Source organism: Heptranchias perlo, chromosome 3 (assembly GCF_035084215.1).
Source record: "Heptranchias perlo isolate sHepPer1 chromosome 3, sHepPer1.hap1, whole genome shotgun sequence".
Classification (NCBI taxonomy): Eukaryota; Metazoa; Chordata; class Chondrichthyes; order Hexanchiformes; family Hexanchidae; genus Heptranchias; species Heptranchias perlo.
In genome coordinates, this window is record NC_090327.1 from 126,652,454 (window position 1) to 126,671,860 (window position 19,407).

At 40.5% G+C, this 19,407-nt stretch overlaps 1 protein-coding gene across 3 annotated transcripts in view; it reads left to right on the plus strand.

The window, feature by feature from the left end:
* nfatc1 (nuclear factor of activated T cells 1) overlaps window positions 1–18,905 on the plus strand; it is a 226,922-nt gene extending 208,017 nt beyond the window's left edge. For all 3 annotated transcript variants that reach the window (XM_067981949.1, XM_067981948.1, XM_067981950.1), the window contains exon 10: window positions 15,524–18,905. In XM_067981949.1, the coding sequence (XP_067838050.1) occupies window positions 15,524–15,526 (3 nt within the window). In that variant the 3' untranslated portion in view covers window positions 15,527–18,905. The remainder of the gene's footprint in view (window positions 1–15,523) is intronic.
* Window positions 18,906–19,407: the final 502 nt, after the last annotated feature.

Consider the following 19,407-nt stretch of genomic DNA (forward strand, 5'->3'; position numbering starts at 1 on the left):
AAATATAAATGTAGATTGCACACAATTGATGGTGCATTTCTAAAGGGGTATGGGGGCACGCTCGCCTGGAACATTTTACAGCTTTACATTAAAAGTAATGCATTCTGCACTTTCCTGCTAGCTAAAACATTTTTAATCTTAAAAAAAGAACAGAATGGCATTTGCATTTTGAACAGATCAACCAGACCATCACTTCCCCAAAAGTTACTTTAACAATTACTCTTCCACACCCAATCCCCCTACTCTAATTCACAGAGGCTCTCAACCTCCACCATTCCCAATTCACTGTACCCCACCTAACTCTCCAGCCTTTCACATAGACATTCTCTCCTTTTCCAACCCTCCCAGTTCATAATGGCACTCTTCTCCCCTCTTCAACCCACTTGAAACTGGTACTCCTGTTCTACACCCACCCCCACCCCACCCCATTCATGTTAGCACTCTTTTCCCTCCAAATCCCGCATTCATGCTAGCACTCTTCTTGCTCTTCCCTAGTTCAAGCTGACATTCTTTCCCACCTCAACTCCCTAAGTGCAAACTGGCATTGCTCCCCCTCCCCTCCTTCAGTTCATGCTGACACTCTTCTTCCCCTCAGTTAATTATGGTACCCTTTTTCTGCACCCTTCTCGACCCTTCATTTCCCCTTCCCCTCTACCTTTTGTTGCCATCCATTTCCCCCTTCCTCTTCCATTTGATACATGCATTTCACCTCTTCCCTCTCCCCTTCATTGTCATCCATTTTACCTCTTCCCTCTCCCCTACACTTCTATCTATTTCCCTCTTCCTCTCCCTTCATTGTCATTCGTTTCTCCCTCATTGCTACTCCTGTTGGAACCTTGCTGCTAACGGAGGTGATTCCAGTGACCACATACTATAGGCAGGAATTACTGTTTGGGAGATTTTGTGCAACATTCAGAATCACTTACAATAGTAACAGGACTTAGGAGCGGCATTGTAAATGTTTTCACCTGGATGCTAAATGTCACCATTTAACACTGACATTTGCCATGTATGTATTAGAGCACATTCAACTTTAATTGTGCAGTCTGTAGCCCTCTGTTTGAATTCAGACAAAGATGCTTCTCTCTGTTATGTTATATGTTTTTTTAAGTCCTTAATAACCACGAAGAGCAACCCGTAAATAATGTGATAGGGACATTAGTAAAAGTTGGTTTCAACCAGCAATGCCAATTTTGGCTTCAGAGTTCAATTGTATAAGTGTGACCTGGTTGGGGCTTAATTAGATTGTAGGTATTCAGGCATTACACATATGAAATTTCCAAATTAAGGGGTTTTCTGTTCAGTGTCATTTTATAACAAAAAGAGATGTAGACAGATTTTGCTGATTTAAACTAGATGATGTGTGCTAAATTTGTCAACAATTTGCATTGGTTAATAAGTTATACATGCGGCAACAATTTAAGTGAAATTGGCACCTACTTAATTCCACGCATAATGAGTGTTGATTTTTATGATAAAAGCTGTGGAGGAATGAAACTTAAATACTGCATTTGTTACTCTAAAAGGAAGTTGGATTCATATGTCATTTTGCTAAATTTAGCGACCCAGAAATTACTTGGGGTTCTCCCGATCTACTACCATAATAGCCCAGCCCTTTATGCTGTTTCGCCAGGGGTTCCCTTCAATCTTCCACTAAAGTTGCAGTAGTAGATCAGTTCCAGGCAAGCATTCTTTTGGAATGCTAAATGACCCAAATCCAGCCAGTGCATCTGGATTCTAAGTTGGCTTTTTTTCTGCTCTCCCAAGCTGACTCGTATTCAGCTCAGCTCTCCCCCCGCCCCCCCACCCCGCCTCAGCCCCCTACACACACACACACACACACACACACACACACACACCTGCTGTTCATGCATATACAACAATTCTGAGTTTTTTTGCAAAATAAGCCAGCCATGGGAAAGTAGCAATAGGCAAGGAGAGACTTGTTATTAAGAAGACAAGATTCAGGAATAAATCTCATGACCCTGTTTACTGAGCACCTGAGCTCTAAATTGGCTCAGGTTTCAGCCCAAAGTCTGAAATGGGACACGGCCAAGTGCATTTGGTCAGAATAGTATTATAAATGACATTGGATTTAGGAAAATCAGCAAATAAATCAAGCCGCTTTTTCTAATAATAAGTGTTGTGTAAAAAAAGAATTCCAAATCCAACTGACTTTGCTCAGTTCCTATTTTTTCGAACTCCAGTATTAGCAGTTCTGTTTCAAGTTTCTCGACAAACACTAGTTCCCACTCAGTGGATGAGTAGGATGTGCCAACAAAACAGAAGTACTGAGACTCCATCTATCTCAGCACATTGAAATGTGTGTCTCTCAGCCAAGTCAGGGAGCAGTTTTGACATCAATAGTTGCAGCACTAGTTTGCAGCCCAATCACAACCACATTTCCAACTGAGTTTTTAAACAAAAAATGAATAAGTTAAATATGATGAAATACACTCAAATGAATACCCTGTCACTTTTGTAGTGATTTATCACTGAAGGTAAACACTGAAGGTGGGTTACTTAATAAAAAGAAGCAATTACTAATGCCACTTTAATTGGGTACATTGGATACTAGCTTAATTCCATTACATCTTTTAAGTATTTAATGATTCATTCACACAAGATTTATTTACTCATTTGTTGGTCATTTAGCAAAATAAGTTTTGACAGAAATAATCAAATGGCCCACAGAGCATTCAAAATCCCTGTGATATTGTGTCCAAGGAAATGTCATCTTTGGAAAGCAGCCAACCAGGGTTCAACGATGGAAGGGTGGATCTAGGTACTCTAAAGTTAATTGAATGAATCGTAACAAGTCAAGAAGAAATTATGTTGGGTCTATACTCATTGGAGTTTAGAAGAATGAGAGGAGATCTTATTGATTCAATACAAGATTCTGAGGGGACTCAATAGGGTAGATGCTGAGAGGATGTTACCCCTCATGGGGGAATCTAAAACTATGGGGCGTAGTCTCAGAATAAGGGGTCACCCGTTTAAAATGGAAATGAGGAGGAATTTCTTCTCCCAGAGGGTCGTGAATCTTTGGATTTCTTTACCCCAAAAAGCTGTGGAGGCTGAGTCATTGAGTACATTCAAGGCTGAGTTAGTCAAATTTTTGATCAGTAAGGGAGTCAAAGGATATGGGGAAAAGGCAGGAAAGTGGAGTTGAGGTAAAAATCAGATCAGCCATGATCTCATTAAATGGCGGAGCAGGCTCGAAAGGCCAAATGGTCTACTCCTGCTCCTATCTCTTATGGTCTTAAATGTATCAGGGGATATTTTAAAAAAAAGGAATAGAGAAGAAGATAGGGTGGTATTATGCATGGTCTATGGAGGGAGTGTGATTGATGGGTCAGATGGTCTTTTCTTCTTCCATACTTTTTCATTCTTAAAATAAGTTAAAGTAGCTTAAATGTACAGAAACATTTTGGGAATGTACCATGGAAATTCCCATTACTAATTGCGTAACAGGCAACTGTCATTTACCGTTTCAGGGGAACAGATGTAATGAAAACCTGGTGATTACGATAAGCTTTTCTTTCTGAGTTTCATGTACATGTCCTGTGAGATCAGCTGGCTACCTAAGTGAAAGAGGACATCATTCCCCCTGTTCTGGCCAACATTTTCATTTTAGATTTCCATCATTGTAAATTACACATGAAGGGATTTAATGTGTAACCTTATTCTGTGAAATTCTGCTGACCATACAAAGATGCAGAAAGTTAACGCTAGAAGACGGATTTCCCAAGTCCTCACCCACACCCCCTGCCAGCCTGCATCAGAAAACCGTGGCAACTTTTCAATACACACTGCAAATAGGCAACAAGTCAGACTTGGATGTATTGTTTTTGTTAATTCTTTGTTGTAAATATGTTTCACAGCACAGACATTTACACCACACTAGAAATATACAACCTTATTAAACATTCTTTGAATCACAATTCTATTTCTTTTTCACATTTGTGTTGGATCTTTTACAAATTCTGACTTTCCAATTGCTAGTAACTGTTTTTCTCTTAATTCATCCCGTGACTAATTATTTTAATTTAGTTGGGCGTTATATGCACTGTAGGTTTACTTTCCTATAAATAAATATCAAAAGTAAAAACTGTTTTTCTACTAAATTTATTGTGTTTGAGAGATTTATAGAAGTGATACAGCGCATTGACGCTTTGGAGTGACAGAAGCCAGTTCCCACTTAAAATTCCATTTAAACGGCTGCTTCATGTCTTGTGCATGCCATCAGTGGGGATCAGTGAGTGGATGCAAAGCAATTCCATACAGGGAGAGAGGGTAAATTAGGAGGCAAGTCATTCTGGGCTGCTGCACCTCAGCATTATGTCAGCCATGGCTCAGTTGGTAGCACTCTCACCTCTTAAGTCAGAAGTTTGTGGGCTCAAGTTCTATTCCAGAGACTTGAGCACATAATTTAGGCTGACACTCTACTACGGTGCAATACTGAGGGAGTGCTGCACTGTCAGATGTGCCATTTTTCAGGTGAGACATTAAACCGAGTCCCTGTCTGCCCTCTGAGGTGGACGTAAAAGATCCCATGGCACTATTTCGAGGAAAAGCAGGGGAGTTCTCCCCGGTGTCCCGGCCGATATTTATCCCTCAACCAACATCACTAAAACAGAGTATCTGGTCATTATCTCGTTGCTGCCTGTGGGACCTTGCTGTGCGCAAATTGGCTGCCGCGTTTACTACATTAGAACAGTGACTACCCACTTCTTTAGCTGTAAAGCCCTTTGTGATGTCCTGAGGCTGTGAAGGGTGCTATATAAATGCAAGTTCTTTCCTTTGCCTAAAGAGCATCATAGGCAGCAATCTGCTAGTCCTCTTGGCTGCTGAATCATTCAAAGCCTTGGAAGACCTAGAAGGGAAGAAAAATGATTGTGCACATTGAAATGCACGTCGATCAAGTCATTCTGAACCTTTGTGCCAAAAGCAGTTCTGCACTAAAGGTCAAGAATCAAGTACCTATTTCAAAACCAAATTTCACTTTTTAAAAATATCTGGGTCAAGTATATTGACAGTCTGAGACCAACATTTAGAAGAGATAGTGCTACCTCCTTCGAGCTATCATGTGCACAACCCACAACCACTGTTGCAGATTTGTGCTGTGAATCACTTACACTTTGAAAAAAAAAAGTCTTATAGGGTATATTCCATGGCCTGTTACACTGGGTGAGCAGGTGCACAACTGGTGCAGAGGGCGAACTGAATTTGGAGAGCAGGCCCTGTGCCAATTTCTTTTTGGACCCATTTGCATTTAAAATGACTTAATACCAATACTTAGTGTATTGTAATATTTCACCCTATTTCTATGCATACATTGCGCTTACATTTATTTTCATAATTCAAAAGTTAACACTGAACCACAGTAGCTTGCACATCTGGAATGCAATGAACATTTTTTTGAAAAATTTTCTTGCCCTCTTCCAAATTTCCAATCACTGATAACCTGCTCCCAACTTTACTAATTTCAGGATTCAAAGCATAGCACAAATTGATTCTCACTCTTATTTTGTTTCCCCTCCCTCCCGGTGAGGAAATGCCCAACTGCTACTCTACCCCTCCCCAAGATAGTCCAGCTGAGGTCAGGAACTCAGCACGCAGGGATAACATGGGCCAAACCATATCCCATTACCCTACACTTTAGGAGTTTGATAATCAGCTACATAAGAGGCTTGTTCATAAATTTAAGGTGCATAGTATTAAATGGACCTTAAATGTGGCAGTAAAGAAAGCAAGTTGGCTAAAAGACAAAAAACAGAGAATAGTGGTTAATGGATGTTTTTCAGACTGGATAGATGTAAACATTGGTGTCCCCCGGGGGTCAGTGTTAGGACTATTGTTTTTTTTAATTTGTTCACAGGATGTGGGCAACACTGGCACGGCTGCAAATATTGCTCATCCCCAGTTGCCCTGAGGTGGTGGGCCTTCTTGAACTGCTGCAGTTCTTGTGATGATGGTGTTCTCTCAATTGTTATAGGCAGGGAATTCTAGGATTCTAACTCAGCAGCGATCAATGTCCAAGTCAGGATGAACTTGGAGGTAATGGCGTTCCCACAACATTGCTGTTCTTGTCCTTCTTGGTGGTAGAGGTCACAGGGGAAGGAGGTGCTGTCAAAGTAACCTTAGTGAGTTACTGCAGTGCATCCTGTGGATCATATGTACTATAGCCACTGTACATCAGTGATGGAGGGGGTGCATATTGAGTCCAGTGACAGGGGTTCCAATCAAGCGATCTGCTCTGTCCTGAAGGGGTTGAGCTTCTTGCAGCTGCATCCATGTAGACAGGTGGAGAGCACTTCATCGCACTCCTGACTTGAGCCTTGTAGATGTGGAGAGGCTTTGAGGAGTCATGAAGTGGGCCACTGGTCACAGAGTATGCAGCCTCCATCCTGCTCTTGTAACCATGGTGTTGACATGGCTGATCCAGTTCAGCTTCTGGTGGCTCCGAAGATGTTGATGGTGGTGGATTCGACAATGGTACTGACATTGAAGGTCATGGGGAGATGGCCGGGCTTTCTCTTGTTGCATATGGTCATTACCTGGCACTTATATGGCACAAATGTTACATGCCACTTGTCAGCCAAGTCTGGATGTTATCTAGGTCCTGCTGTAGGCTGGCACGGGTTGCTTTGTTAAAGGAGAAGTTGTAAATAGAGTTGAACAGCGTGGAGTCATCAGCAAACAGCCCCAATCCTGACCTAAAAAATTAAAAAGGTATAGGAGAATGGCAGAGGGATGGTAAATGGGTAGCATTTCCAGGGAATTGGGACAGCATGATGGGCCGAATGGCCTCCTCCGGTACTGTAAAATTCTGTGCTTCTATGACGCCAATGTATAGAAATCCAGTACTTTCTTTATGAACGGTTTATGGGTTGTGTGAAGGAACTACAGTGCAAATTAGCCATTGTTTTGCACATCTTAGGTCAACAGCAGCTGTTGCTAGAAGTCAATCAGGATCTTTCAAAGCATTGCTATCTCTCTCTTTCAGAGGGAGATGGGGAAACTGAGTGACACAGGCTACATCAGAAATGCCAGTACATCTTCCTGTGCTGACTCCATAATGTGGTAATTCTAGTGCACGATTTTAAAAAAAAACTATTTTAAGTACAAACTGGAAGTGCAAACAAGTGACATCTTCACTGACATTTTGGTTATCACAACTAAATCAGACCAAGAGATACGAGGATGTTTATTTGGTGCTAACTTGATCCTACCATGTTTAGTCATTTCCTTTTTCATCTGCCAAAGAACACAGAACGATAAACGGACACAATCTGAGTGTGGGAAACGAGTTGTGGTGACAATCTGCAGGAAAAGTTGGGGTTTTTTTTAAAAAAAATAATTAAAGAAAACAGTCTGTGGATGAGCAGTTTTGTGAGCTGATGTTAACTGATAAAGCAGCACTGCTTCAAATAGCCTTCAACTGCTAAAATATAACCGGCATTTTCTGAGTCACAAAAGAAGCGGAAAATAGATGCAGTGTTCTTTCCATCACAAATACAGAATTTAACGAAAGAAGCAATTAAAGGTTGTTTAACTACTTTGCGATACTGTACCTGACGTTTTACCAACAACACTCACGAGTTAATGGGCCAGATTTTGCTGGAGTGGGGCATCTTGTGGCATGCTCCGTTAGTTTGACTTGTTCGTGCATGTTTAGGTTTTAAATTTTTGCCCACGTAACAGTGCAGCGAGGGCAACAGGACATCATCTGGGACCTTGGTGAACAACGGGACAAACAGTGTATCTCCTTAACCAACGAGATTAAAGGATTGAGAAATAAACAGAGGAAGGACTGAGAAGGAGGGTGCACTAGAGTGGGTGAATTCAATGTCAAATCAGGTACAGAAAGAGAAATAAAGAGAGGGAAAGAAAGATTGGATTAAGAGAGAGAAAAAAGAGGCAGAAAGGAAAAGTAAGATTTTAAAAAAATTTTAATAGCCAACAACAATTTGCAACCTGAAGGAATGAGACGCCACACTTTAAATTTTTCACTTTCTGGGCAAGAGAAATTGATTGGCAGTCATTAACAATTATCACGTCATTAAAAGGGTACTTACACTGTTAATTACTCGACTTAACTGTCTGTGGCGAGTTTGATGGGCAATTAATGTGTAAATGCAGCAACTTTATGAAACTCACGGGGAGGTTAAGTGCAAGATGCCGTTTTCGCGAAGCTAAGGGCAGAGCGGTGCAAATCGGCCAGCAACTTGTGGTGATTCGCAATTCACGAGTTATCTCTTCGTCGCCACAAGTTGCTGGCCGATTAGCACATTCATAACGGCATGCATCGTTCAGATGCTGTTATTTTTTTCAGCAAGTTCTGGACCAATAACTTCGGATGCTTCAAACGTACTAAAATTTGTGCAGTTGCTTTTATGGGGCCGATTATCACCGTGGGCAGGTGGTTGCCCGCCTTGATGTCCTCAGCAAGAAACCCAAGCCACTTTGATGGCTGGGCGTCATCTGTGTAATATTGGCGTGTTGCGAGCACTGCACCAGCGCTAAGCCAGAGGTCAACGTTAAGTAGGGGTGGGGGGAAGAGAAGCAATCGCTGGTGACTGAGGAGGGGGGGCTGGCAACGAGCTGGAAAATCAAACAAAAATGCTCTTCCTAGCCCCACTAAAGTCGGTTTCACATAGCCAGAAAGAACCTCGATCGACAGAGGGCTCGGCAGCAGTGCTCTCACCATAGAGGAGTTTGTGCAGAGAAAGGACAGAGGAGGTTCCCAGCTGTGAGACTTAAACCAAAGGCTTTCAAAAAGTATTAAATTCAATGACAAAATTATTATTTTGTACACATATAAAAAAGAAACAAAATCTGAAACACATTAACCAGTTGTGGAATTAAATCGACGTCACTTTCTAACATAAAGCATTCATTCGAACTTTTTTTTTAATTGTGTGAAATATAGAATAACTTAAAAAAAACTAAAAAAAAGACAAAGCTGTATAGAAAGAATAATGCAGAGAGAGGAAGAAATTATCAATATAAATGCTACTTAACTAACATAGGTTTGTCTACATAACAATAGCCACAGCACTTCTAAAGGTTTTGCATTGTGTAAAGCGCTCTGACATATTTCATCTTTTTTTATGATATTGAAGCATTTCATAATGTTTCACACTGAATTTTTTGACATGAAAGATTCTTTATAAAAGCAAGTATTATCAAGTTTTAAAAAGTTATTAAGTTAGCCTTAATTTCAGCTACTTTAGCTACCAAAAGGGGGGTGCGACAGTATGACTCTTAACATGAAAGCTGCACCCACCTCCCCAGCAAAATAATAATTTAATGAATGTAAATTCCAACAGTACTCGCTGTGATAAAATTAGTTTTGAATAAGTTGCAGCTTTATTGCATTCTATTCAACTTTAGATGATATTAGCATCAAAATGCATCTAAACTGTTCACAATTGTAAAAAAAAAAATTTCCAACAGTGTCCAGTCCTCTTGAAGATTTTTAAATGTTAATACCCTTGCTTTATAATAAAGTGGATGTATATGTTGTCCCATTAGGAATTATTTAGTACACTAAGGATTGTTGTGCGTTTTTATTATCAGAATGTGGAATGCTTTTCCACAAGCGGTAATTGATGCAAAATCAATTAAAACATTTGAAAAGATATTAGATAATTACATTAAAAATACAGAGTTAAAGCAAGAAAATGGGATTAGCTTATGGAGAAAGCATGCGTAAAATCAGTCTCTATGAGGGGTCTAAATTCAGTGCAAAGAACGGCCACAAACAGGCTCCTCATATGCTAACAATTGTAAATTGTTAAATGAATAAAGTTGGTCATTATAGGGACAGAAGTCAAAACCAAGTAAAATAATTTGAGACTGAACAAGAAAGTGAGAGACATCGAAAGGAACAGAGATACAAACCTAGAGAGAAAGAGAGACATTTGGAGAGGAAGTGTATGAGAGGGAGGCATAGAGAGTGGAGTCAAAAAGAATTAGAGAGAGGCAGCCAAGAAGATAGACAGTTACAGGAATAGAAGGAAACAGCGTGAAAGTGTGCAGCACTTTTACAGATGGTAGGCTTTCCAAAAGTGCAGTGCCTCATAGATGTGCATCTCGGAACAATTATGCGGCATATGTTAATAGAGGTAAGACTTTCCATTATTATGTAGGTAGTTTTGTACTACATGAACAAAAGAATGTAAGTAAATGTATGAGACCTTGTTAGAAGCAACGCTGCTTTCATTTTTCACCAATCAACCACGCCACCATTATTTGGAGGAGCAGGCAAAGTAGCTGGTTGGCTGCTGGGGGATGGGGGTGCGGGGTGGGGGTCGTGATGGGAAGGATATCTACTTCAGCCCTGGCTAATGAGCCCATTGAGAAATCACCAGAGGCAGAATGCACTAATCTCACCTGGTGGAACGTACAAGTGGCATTATCAAACAGAGATTTTGATGTTTCAACAGATCAGGGAGGTACTGCTCTATAGTCCTGACTAAGGTCCAAAATTACCTTCATCTGTGGCATATTTCATAGTTTCATCCTTCACAGAGGGGAAACCATGCAGCAAGAGGGCTAGGTGGGCAGTCTTTGAAGAGGAAAAAGAAGAAGAAGAAATGGTTGATGGTGATGTGCTGTCAGGGACACTGGTGCATCAATGATTGATTGACAGGACGTTTACTTAACTCTACACTGTGCCAGTGCATGAACAATCCTATGGCCAAAATATCCAAATAACTCCAGGAACAATCTGCTCTGTCTAATCAATAGTGCCTCAACAGCCATCATGCCCATCAACACACAGCCTGTTACATTAGTATGACCCTGTTGAAAATGAATCTCTGCGCTACAGCCCAAAGAAGGTGTAAGCTGTTTATTTCCCCACTACTGTTTTCTATATGTGTTTTTGCTGTTTGCTCCCCTAATGTTTGCCCTTGGTGAGAACGTATAATGTGTGGCATCTCCTATCTAATTTTACGTTCCTTCTCCATGTCACCTCAGTAGGAAAGGTAATTGTGGTGGCAGCCTGCTGTTGGGGACTTTGTGACGTAGCTGTGGGGCTGTCCCTTTTTGTGCTGGATCATGAGATGACCCTGCAGTTACTGCCAGCACTTTACCACATGCACTGATTTGCTGCTCCTAGTCACTACCTGCCATTCTTCAGTCCTTTTGAGGGGTCCAACTGGTTTGGGTGCTTGTGGGATTACCCAGAGAGGTTGCTGCCTCAGCCTTCCCTCCTCTTCCCATGCCACAGCTGCTGGGTGACCCTTGCGGATGAACAGGGATCTGTGTGGGAATCAGGCTATTAGCCACGACCTAGGAGTGGCAAACCCGCCACCAAGGTTCTGCCTCTCTCTCTCTCTCGCTATCTCTCTATCTCTCGCTAATCCCTTAACCTCTCCAAGCCAGAACTGAGCGCCTCCTGTAAATTGGAGTCCTAGGTCTCAACAGTTGCAGTCACAGTGATAGTGAGGGAAACTGTGGCTGCGCCTAGGGCTTTTATCCTCAGGGGCTCCTTGCGCATGATTGTGGAGTTGTCACTGGTTCTATAGAGGCCTGCATGTTTCTAATCTCTCTTGCATAACTGCCCAGACATCAGAGAAGCACTTCTGTGGAATCTCTGACATATTATGCAGGGAGCTCTGAAGGACTGAGGTGCTTCTAATGAGCTTCCCTTCATAGGCAGATTCTTTAAAGTATAAATCTGTGGGCACTGCATCAGAGGAATGTTTTGGCATGGCCCTCCATTCAAGTCATTCCTGCACCTGTATAGTTCCCTCCATTTCCTCCCCCTCCCCACCCATAGTTGAAAGTGGAGTTGAGGTAGAAGATCAGTCATGATCTTATTGAATGGTGGAGCAGGCTTGAGGGGCCTTATGGCCTACTCCTGTTCCTATTTCTTACGTTCTTATGTTCTCCGTCCTTGACTCTATCTGATTCCCCCAAGGTTGATACAACTGAACTGGTGTCTGCATACTCAGGAATACATGACATTTACTCAAGAGATGATCCAGCTGAACTGCTTTTTGGGTTTCCCCATTCTGAAGAGTATGATCCCGTCTGATGCTGCGGTGTGAGGCCAATTGCTTCTCAAGCACAGAGATCCTCTGCTGCGGAGACTTAATTTTCCAACACTAATACAAATCTGCTGCCCCCAGATATACTGAGAGTCTATGATGACCTACTTATTGCACTCAACATGTATCACAAGAGTTCCCTGTGCTGTCATCCCTCTGTGCCTAACTAATTTAAAAATGTAGATCATATTATCCTGAACTCCCATTAGCACCAAACTCTTGCAAGAATCAAACTCTACTTACTCACTTTACACAAGCGTTAATTATAGAAAAAGTATCTCTCAATTATTGGTCCTCACCCTGTAGCTTCAGGCCAAAATGTCTCTGCAGTACCGATTTCTAAATTGGACAAAGCTTCCTCCTTTGAATCCTGCACCTTTGTCTTTCACCATTAATAAAAAAAAACCACGTAGCTTCATTTTTGCTGGGATCGTTGAATCAGCCCTTAGATATCACATTGATGTCATAGAAGCCCAACACAATGTTCCACATCAAATTACATGCCACAGGCAAGGCAAAACATGTCATCTGTTAGAAAATAGTACCAAATATCTTTAGCAACGATGTAAAAGGACGAATTAATATGAAATTGCGCCTACTTTTTGTGTTTTTAAACTTTTTGATAGGAAGAACGAGGAGAGGCAATATAAACAAAAGGGTCCAATTCTAAAGGGGGTGCAGGAACAGAGACACCTGGGGGTATATGTGCACAAATTGTTGAAGCTGGCAGAGCAGGTTGAGAAAGTGGTTTAAAAAAAGTATATGGGATCCTGAGCTTTATAAACAGAGGCATGGAGTACAAAAGTATGGAAGTTATGATGAACCTTTATAAAACACTGGTTCAGCCACAACTGGAGTATTGTGTCCAATTCTGGGCACCGCACTTTAGGAAGGATGTGAAGGCCTTAGAGATGGTGCAGAAAAAATTTACTAGAATGGTTCCAGGGATGAGGGTCTTCAGTTACGTGGATAGACTGGAGAAGCTGGGGTTGTTCTCCTTAGAGCAGAGAAGGTTGAGAAGAGATTTGATAGAGGTATTCAAAATCATGACGGGTCGAGACAGAGTAGATAGAGAGAAACTGTTCCCATTGGCAGAAGGGTTGAGAACCAGAGGAAACAGATTTATGGTAATTGGCAAAAGAACCAAAGGCAACATGAGGAGAAACTTTTTTACACAGCGAGTGGTTGTGATCTGGAATGCACTGCCTGAGGGGGTGATGGTGGAGGCAGATTCAATCGTGGCTTTCAAAAAGGAATTGGATAAATACTTGAAGGAAAAACATTTACAGGGCTACGGGGAAAGGGCGGGAGAGTAGGACTAGCTGAACTGTTCTTGCAGAGAGCCGGCACAGGCTTGACGGGCCAAATGGCCTCCTTCTGTGCTGTAATGTTCCTATGATTCTATTTTGTTTTTACTATTCTTCTGAGATGTTGTTAGTAATAAAGACCCCGATATTTGTGGGGAGAGAGTGGGGGCTGTTTGCGGGGGAAAGCCAGGAAAGCAGAGGTCCTGCCGAATTTAATGGCAGGCCTCGTTATCATTTTTTTTACTCTGTTTCCCGCCCGCCAGCCAGCCAGGTAAGCCAGCGGTAGAAGGCCGCAGCCGAGGATCATTGGGGACGGTCCCAGGCAACCGGGAAACATCGCGGGTTAGTGGGAGAGAGTCGGACTGGCAATCGGGAGGGAGGGGGTACCAGGAAACATCACGGGTTTTGGAGGGGGTGCTGGGGAGGGTCAACAAGGCTAATCGCGGCAGAAGATTTGCTTGAAGAGTCGGGGGGAGGCACTCCTCCTCCTGGCCCACAAGCCATGCTCTAAAAAGCGCTTGCCTTCAGGATCCGGCTCCTCCCGCCTCCCTTTAGCTGCCGGGTTTTCCGATCCCTGGGAAACCCAGCGGGCCAACATTAAATTTAAATGACTGCCAAAATCTGAGGAAAGAAGCTTCATTTACATATTATAATCACAGATTCGCCTCTTCAGAGCGGGTTATTTGGGCGCCCCCAAACCCGCCGCAGTTAAGACGGAGGCAGGAGTGTTCGTGGTAGGCTGGGGTCGGGTTTCGCAAATTTGCCAATTTAACCTTCTCCTGCCTGTCGTTTGGCGGCGGGGGGTTAAAATTCCCCCCTGTGTCCCTGTATGAAGTTGTTTTAAGATGCAATTAAAGGAACCCACAGTATATAAACTAAGAAACTATAGGCAGGATTAAGGGTAAGGTGGTGTTATGGTTATGTTACTGGACTAACAATCCAGAGAATGAGAGATCAAATCCCACCATGTAAGTTTGAGAATTTGAATTCAGTTTAAAATTACTGATGGTATTGTCGTAAAAACCTGACACTAATGCCCTTTAGGAGAAGGACACCTGCTGTCCTTACCCGACCTGGCCTAAATGTGACTCCAGTCCCACACTAATGTGGGTGATTCTTAACTACCCTCCGAAGTGGCCTAGCAAACCATTCACTTGTATCAAACAGCTACCAGCGGTTCAAGAAGTAGGCCCAGCATCGCCCTAATGAGCAATAAATGCCGGCCTTGCCAGTGACGCCCACAGCCCGAGAATGAATGTTTTTTTTAAAAAAGCATTTTTAGTAGTGTAAAAAGGAATGTTATGCCGCACTACATTGTTACTGACTGTAATTACTCTGTAAAGTGTGTGAAAGATATAAAATTTACTCTCCTGATAAGCAAGGTTCATTTAAATAAACAAGCACAACTGGTACAAGATTCTTTCTAATATGAACAAGTGATTAAGTAGTCCTGATTTGTTTTATTACTTGGTCTTTAAGCAGATGCTGCTGTTCCTGAATATGATTATCAGCATTTCTCATGTCTCCTCCAATTTGTAACAAGTTCCTAATGTAAATAAATTGGAGAGAAAAAGTTGTTATTGTGCCTAATGAATGTATTGGATTTTTCACCTCCAGTGTTGGTATTAGTTTGTGTTTACAGATATTATATAATACAATATTGAATAGTTTGCCTTGTGTACAATACATGTTAGAATTGTAAGGCTTGTATGTTGACTGGTTGGTTGTTTTTTTTTGGATGGAGATGGAGGAATATCCCAGCAGTGTTTTCAGATCTTAACAATATACAAATTTGTTGGTCAATAATTTCACATGCAGTCTTTCTTGAAACCATGCATAATGCAATTTTTTTTTATTCATAAATTCAACATGAAGCAGCAAACTTTGTAATTTAAAGCAGGTAAACCAGTTATCAATCAAGATAACCATCATACATCTGCTAGTTCATTTATTGCATAGTGTGACAAATGTACATGTTACAATCTGAATCCACTCAGTGCAAAGGATTTTGTTTCAGAAATGCCCTGGGATCAGGAACTGTTGAGAATGATATCAAATGGCGTCTTTAATAGTGAATGAGTAAAGTGTTAAAACAAAACTCATAGCTTTGCATGGACTTTTTGTGATAACTTTCCTTTTGTTTCTCCTCAGTAAATGAAATCATACGAAATGACCTCTCAAGTGCCTCTGTTCATGGACATTCATAGTTAAAATTAGCGTCAAGACCATGGAAAGAAAAAAGATGGCCCACTGTCGTCGTAAAAATGTTGACCATGTGAAGATCACAGGCGACACTGCCTCGAAGGAAAATTGTCAGATGTAAAAATTGAGCTTTTATTTCTCTTCCTAGAAATAATTCACTTCGGGTAACAGGACAAAACTGACTTATTGTTTTCTAATAACTCAAGAGTGTCGGCAGGTGATCAGGAACAGCTCCCAGTGAACAATTGTTCGGATGAGTTCTCAGTTTCAGCAAAAACTGTCTTCCCAAATCATTCCAACAAAATTCACATGAAAACATTTAAAGAATTCCAAAGAATCAACATTGTTGTGAAAGAATAAATACAGTGCATTGTTTTTAAAAATAATTAATTTAGATGTTCTAAAGTATGCAAATAAAAGTGCCTTATGTTTACTTTTTGTTATAACAGAGGGTTCTTTGTATTGTACTTCTATTAAAAGAATCACAATTATAGAAATGAATATTAAAGCGTGCTCTTTGTAGGAATATTTTGTTAGCAAAAAATTGTAAGAGAACAGAAGATTAATGTGAATTAGTAGGCATATTACAATATGTGTTTTCACGAAAGAGTTTGTGCTTAGCTCTTCAGTGAAAGGAGGGTATCAAACAATATGTGTAACTGTACTGTACATTGCATTTCAATTCAAAGCATCTCTTTAATCCATTAAGTGACTCCACTAAATGTATTGATCACTCCAAAGAGATTTCCTGGTTTCAACTGCTCGATCCATAACCCAGACCAGGCAGTAATATCATCATTCCATATCATTTGAAATGAATTAAATCTCACAAACACACAGAAATTCCAAGTGACTCTGAAGATGGCCTTATAGAAATACTATCAGTACCTCCAGAGATACAGCTGTGGAAATCATAGTACGGTGTCACTGTATGCTTCATTGGATTAAAGAATTTATTTTTTAAAATGTGTAAGACGAGTGACTAGAGATTTAGGTGTTTTTTTTTGTGCTGAATTGTTTGCTTGCTGCTCTCCAATGTACATTTCACAAATATGTTGAAACCTGCCATCTTTCACTGGTTGTACTTTGTGTGTTATATGCTATAAACTTAAAAGGATGGGTTTATAATTGTCACATTTGCAATGCAAATTAGGAAATATATCATGACAAAAATAATTTCGGACTCTATGCGCACAGATGTTGAAAGGAAAACTGTCAAAGTTTCAGAACATTAGTGGAGATTGTCCACTTTAGTTTCCTGCCTGATAATAGTAGTGACTATTAGTAGAACACTCGATGCACAATCAGAATCTCAGTCTATGTTACCACACATTAACATCCAGTTACCAATTTGCTTAATACCATGAGGTTTCTGGACCAGCTAGAATAGTAGATACTCCCTCTCTTAACTTACAAAAATAGAATATGCAGTCTAGAAATGCATTTCTTTACCTTTTGCAGTTGTGCAAGCACTTTAGAAAGTACAGTACAAGACAGTACAAAGAAACCTGCCTCAACAGGTAGCTTTAATTTTTTAAAAATCTCAATACAAACTTAGACGTCTCAGCTCACTATGCTGTAGAAAGAAGTTTGAACATTATTTTAAATGCAAGCAACTGCTACTGGACTATTGCATTTACGGTATGTTAAATCTTTAAATATTGTGCTCTAAATAATAGTTTATCATAGCTTGGTAGCTAAAGTAGAATATCAGATCATATCGCTTAACTAGGACTAAATAATTGCTCTTTTAGGTTATGTTTTCATTATAAATTGAGTCTGATTTCATACAATAACTATGTTAATTGTTTCCCGTTCGAGTGCCTTAACCAGTAGTGCCCTCTCTAGGTTTTGCCCAGGAATTACATAGTTGTATTTCTAGGTTAATGTATCAAGTCATTTACTGGTTCATGTTCACAGTATCTAAGAATGAGCTACAGAAGACAAATGTGAGGTGTACAGCCACATGCATTATTTAATCAGAAAAGTGCAAACAAAGGACAATAGATTAAGGCATTTTTTAAATTGCTGTGCGCATGCAATTGCCTTATTTGATCTCTTACCACATAGCCACACTAGTAGATTACTGTGAAGAGTTTAGAACATGTTGTGGCAAAATGAACTACCTTAAGAGTTATAAATAGGGCAGCTCCAGAGAACCTCACTTTTCAGGGGAAGGTTATAGTTCCCAGCTTTGGGGAGTTGAAATTCAATGCAACTCATCTGCTTACAACGGCAAGACTGTTTCTCCATTTGTCAGATCATTTAATGCCTCTTATTCTTTCCCTGATACCTCTGATCCATTGTAGCCTGCTGCACCCATTTATTTTTTTCCCTGCTTAACAACCCATCAGTGCCAGGTGTATTTGACTCCGTTTAGGATCAGGTTTGTCTGTTTGCTATTCAAATAGCGGCTTTTGGCAGGCAAAATAAAAGTTAATTTAGGCTAGCTTGAGAAGTGCTACTCACAGAAGTAACTTTATGTAAAAAAAAGGGAAAAAAAGCTCAGTCATGCTTGAGGATAACCTCATACATTTTCTCCATTCTATTAAAGCTGTTAATGTAGGGTTACTAATTTTGTTTTATAAGATTAATATTACCCCTAAGCCTGTCATGTAGAAATACAATTAGGAGGAATGCTGAAATGGTTGTTTAGACAACTTGTGTAGCAGGATGACCTTTTCTACTAATGCTTGAGTGGATGCACCGCAAACATGATACAACAATGCAAAATAATTGCAATGTTACTTTTGTCTGCTGGCGTAAACTTGTAAAAAGCTTTTTTAAAAGGAGGCTTATTGTTGGCAATACAATTGCATTGCGTTCTATGTGAGTACTTGCAGTTTACTATGCTGCACTATTCTGGTCCTAGCCAAGAGGCCATTGTTGAGTTACAGCCATTTCTTATCTCCTAAATGCCAGCTGCCATTTTTCTTTCTTTTATACGTATACCTTTTTAAAAAAATTTGTATTTGTGCTGCATTTTATAGGGAAAAGAATTATTCTGCTTTCTATTGAGCTGTTCCCAGAAAGAAACCAGAGGAGAGGCTGGTCTAGGATTCTACGGTAAAATGTATAACACCTTTGTGTTACTGGTTAAAATATCTTGGGCAAAACACACTCCACTTTTTCACTTCATTTCAGGAATCGCTCTTAAGTTAAAAGACAAAGTTCCTATGTTGTCTTTCATGTTCTCCAAAGCTTAGATTTTCCTGTATATTTGTATCAGTTTTTTTTTTTTGCATTCTTGCTGTTAGTGTAACCTCTTTAATGGAAATTATGCAAATATTTTCTACATGTAATATAAAATAAAAGCACAGTTTGAAATATTTCACTGTTCTTCCTCTCTTTTTCTCTTCTGCATTGAAGATGATGATGGCATAGCCTTTATACAAGTATGGGATTATCCATGTTATATTGGCTGCAGTCTTTACTTAAAACTCATCTTTTACAAATAATAACAACAACTTGCATTTATATAGCGCCTTTTAATGTAGTATAACATCCCAAGGCGCTTCACAGGAGCGGTATCAGACAAAAATTGACACTGAGCCAGAGAAGGAGACATTAGGACGGGTAACAAAAAACTTGATTTTAAGGATTGTCTTAAAGGAGGAGAGGTTTAGGGAGGGAATTTCAGAGCTTAAGACCTAGCCGACTGAAGGTACAGCCGCCAATGGTGGGGCGAAGGAAGTAGGGAATGCATGAGAGGCTAGAGTTGGAGGAATGTAGAGTTGTCAGAAGGTTGTAGGGCTGGAGGAGGTTACAGAGGGACGGGTGGGGCCATGGAGGGATTTGAACATGAGGATGAGAATTTTAAAATCGAGGCATTG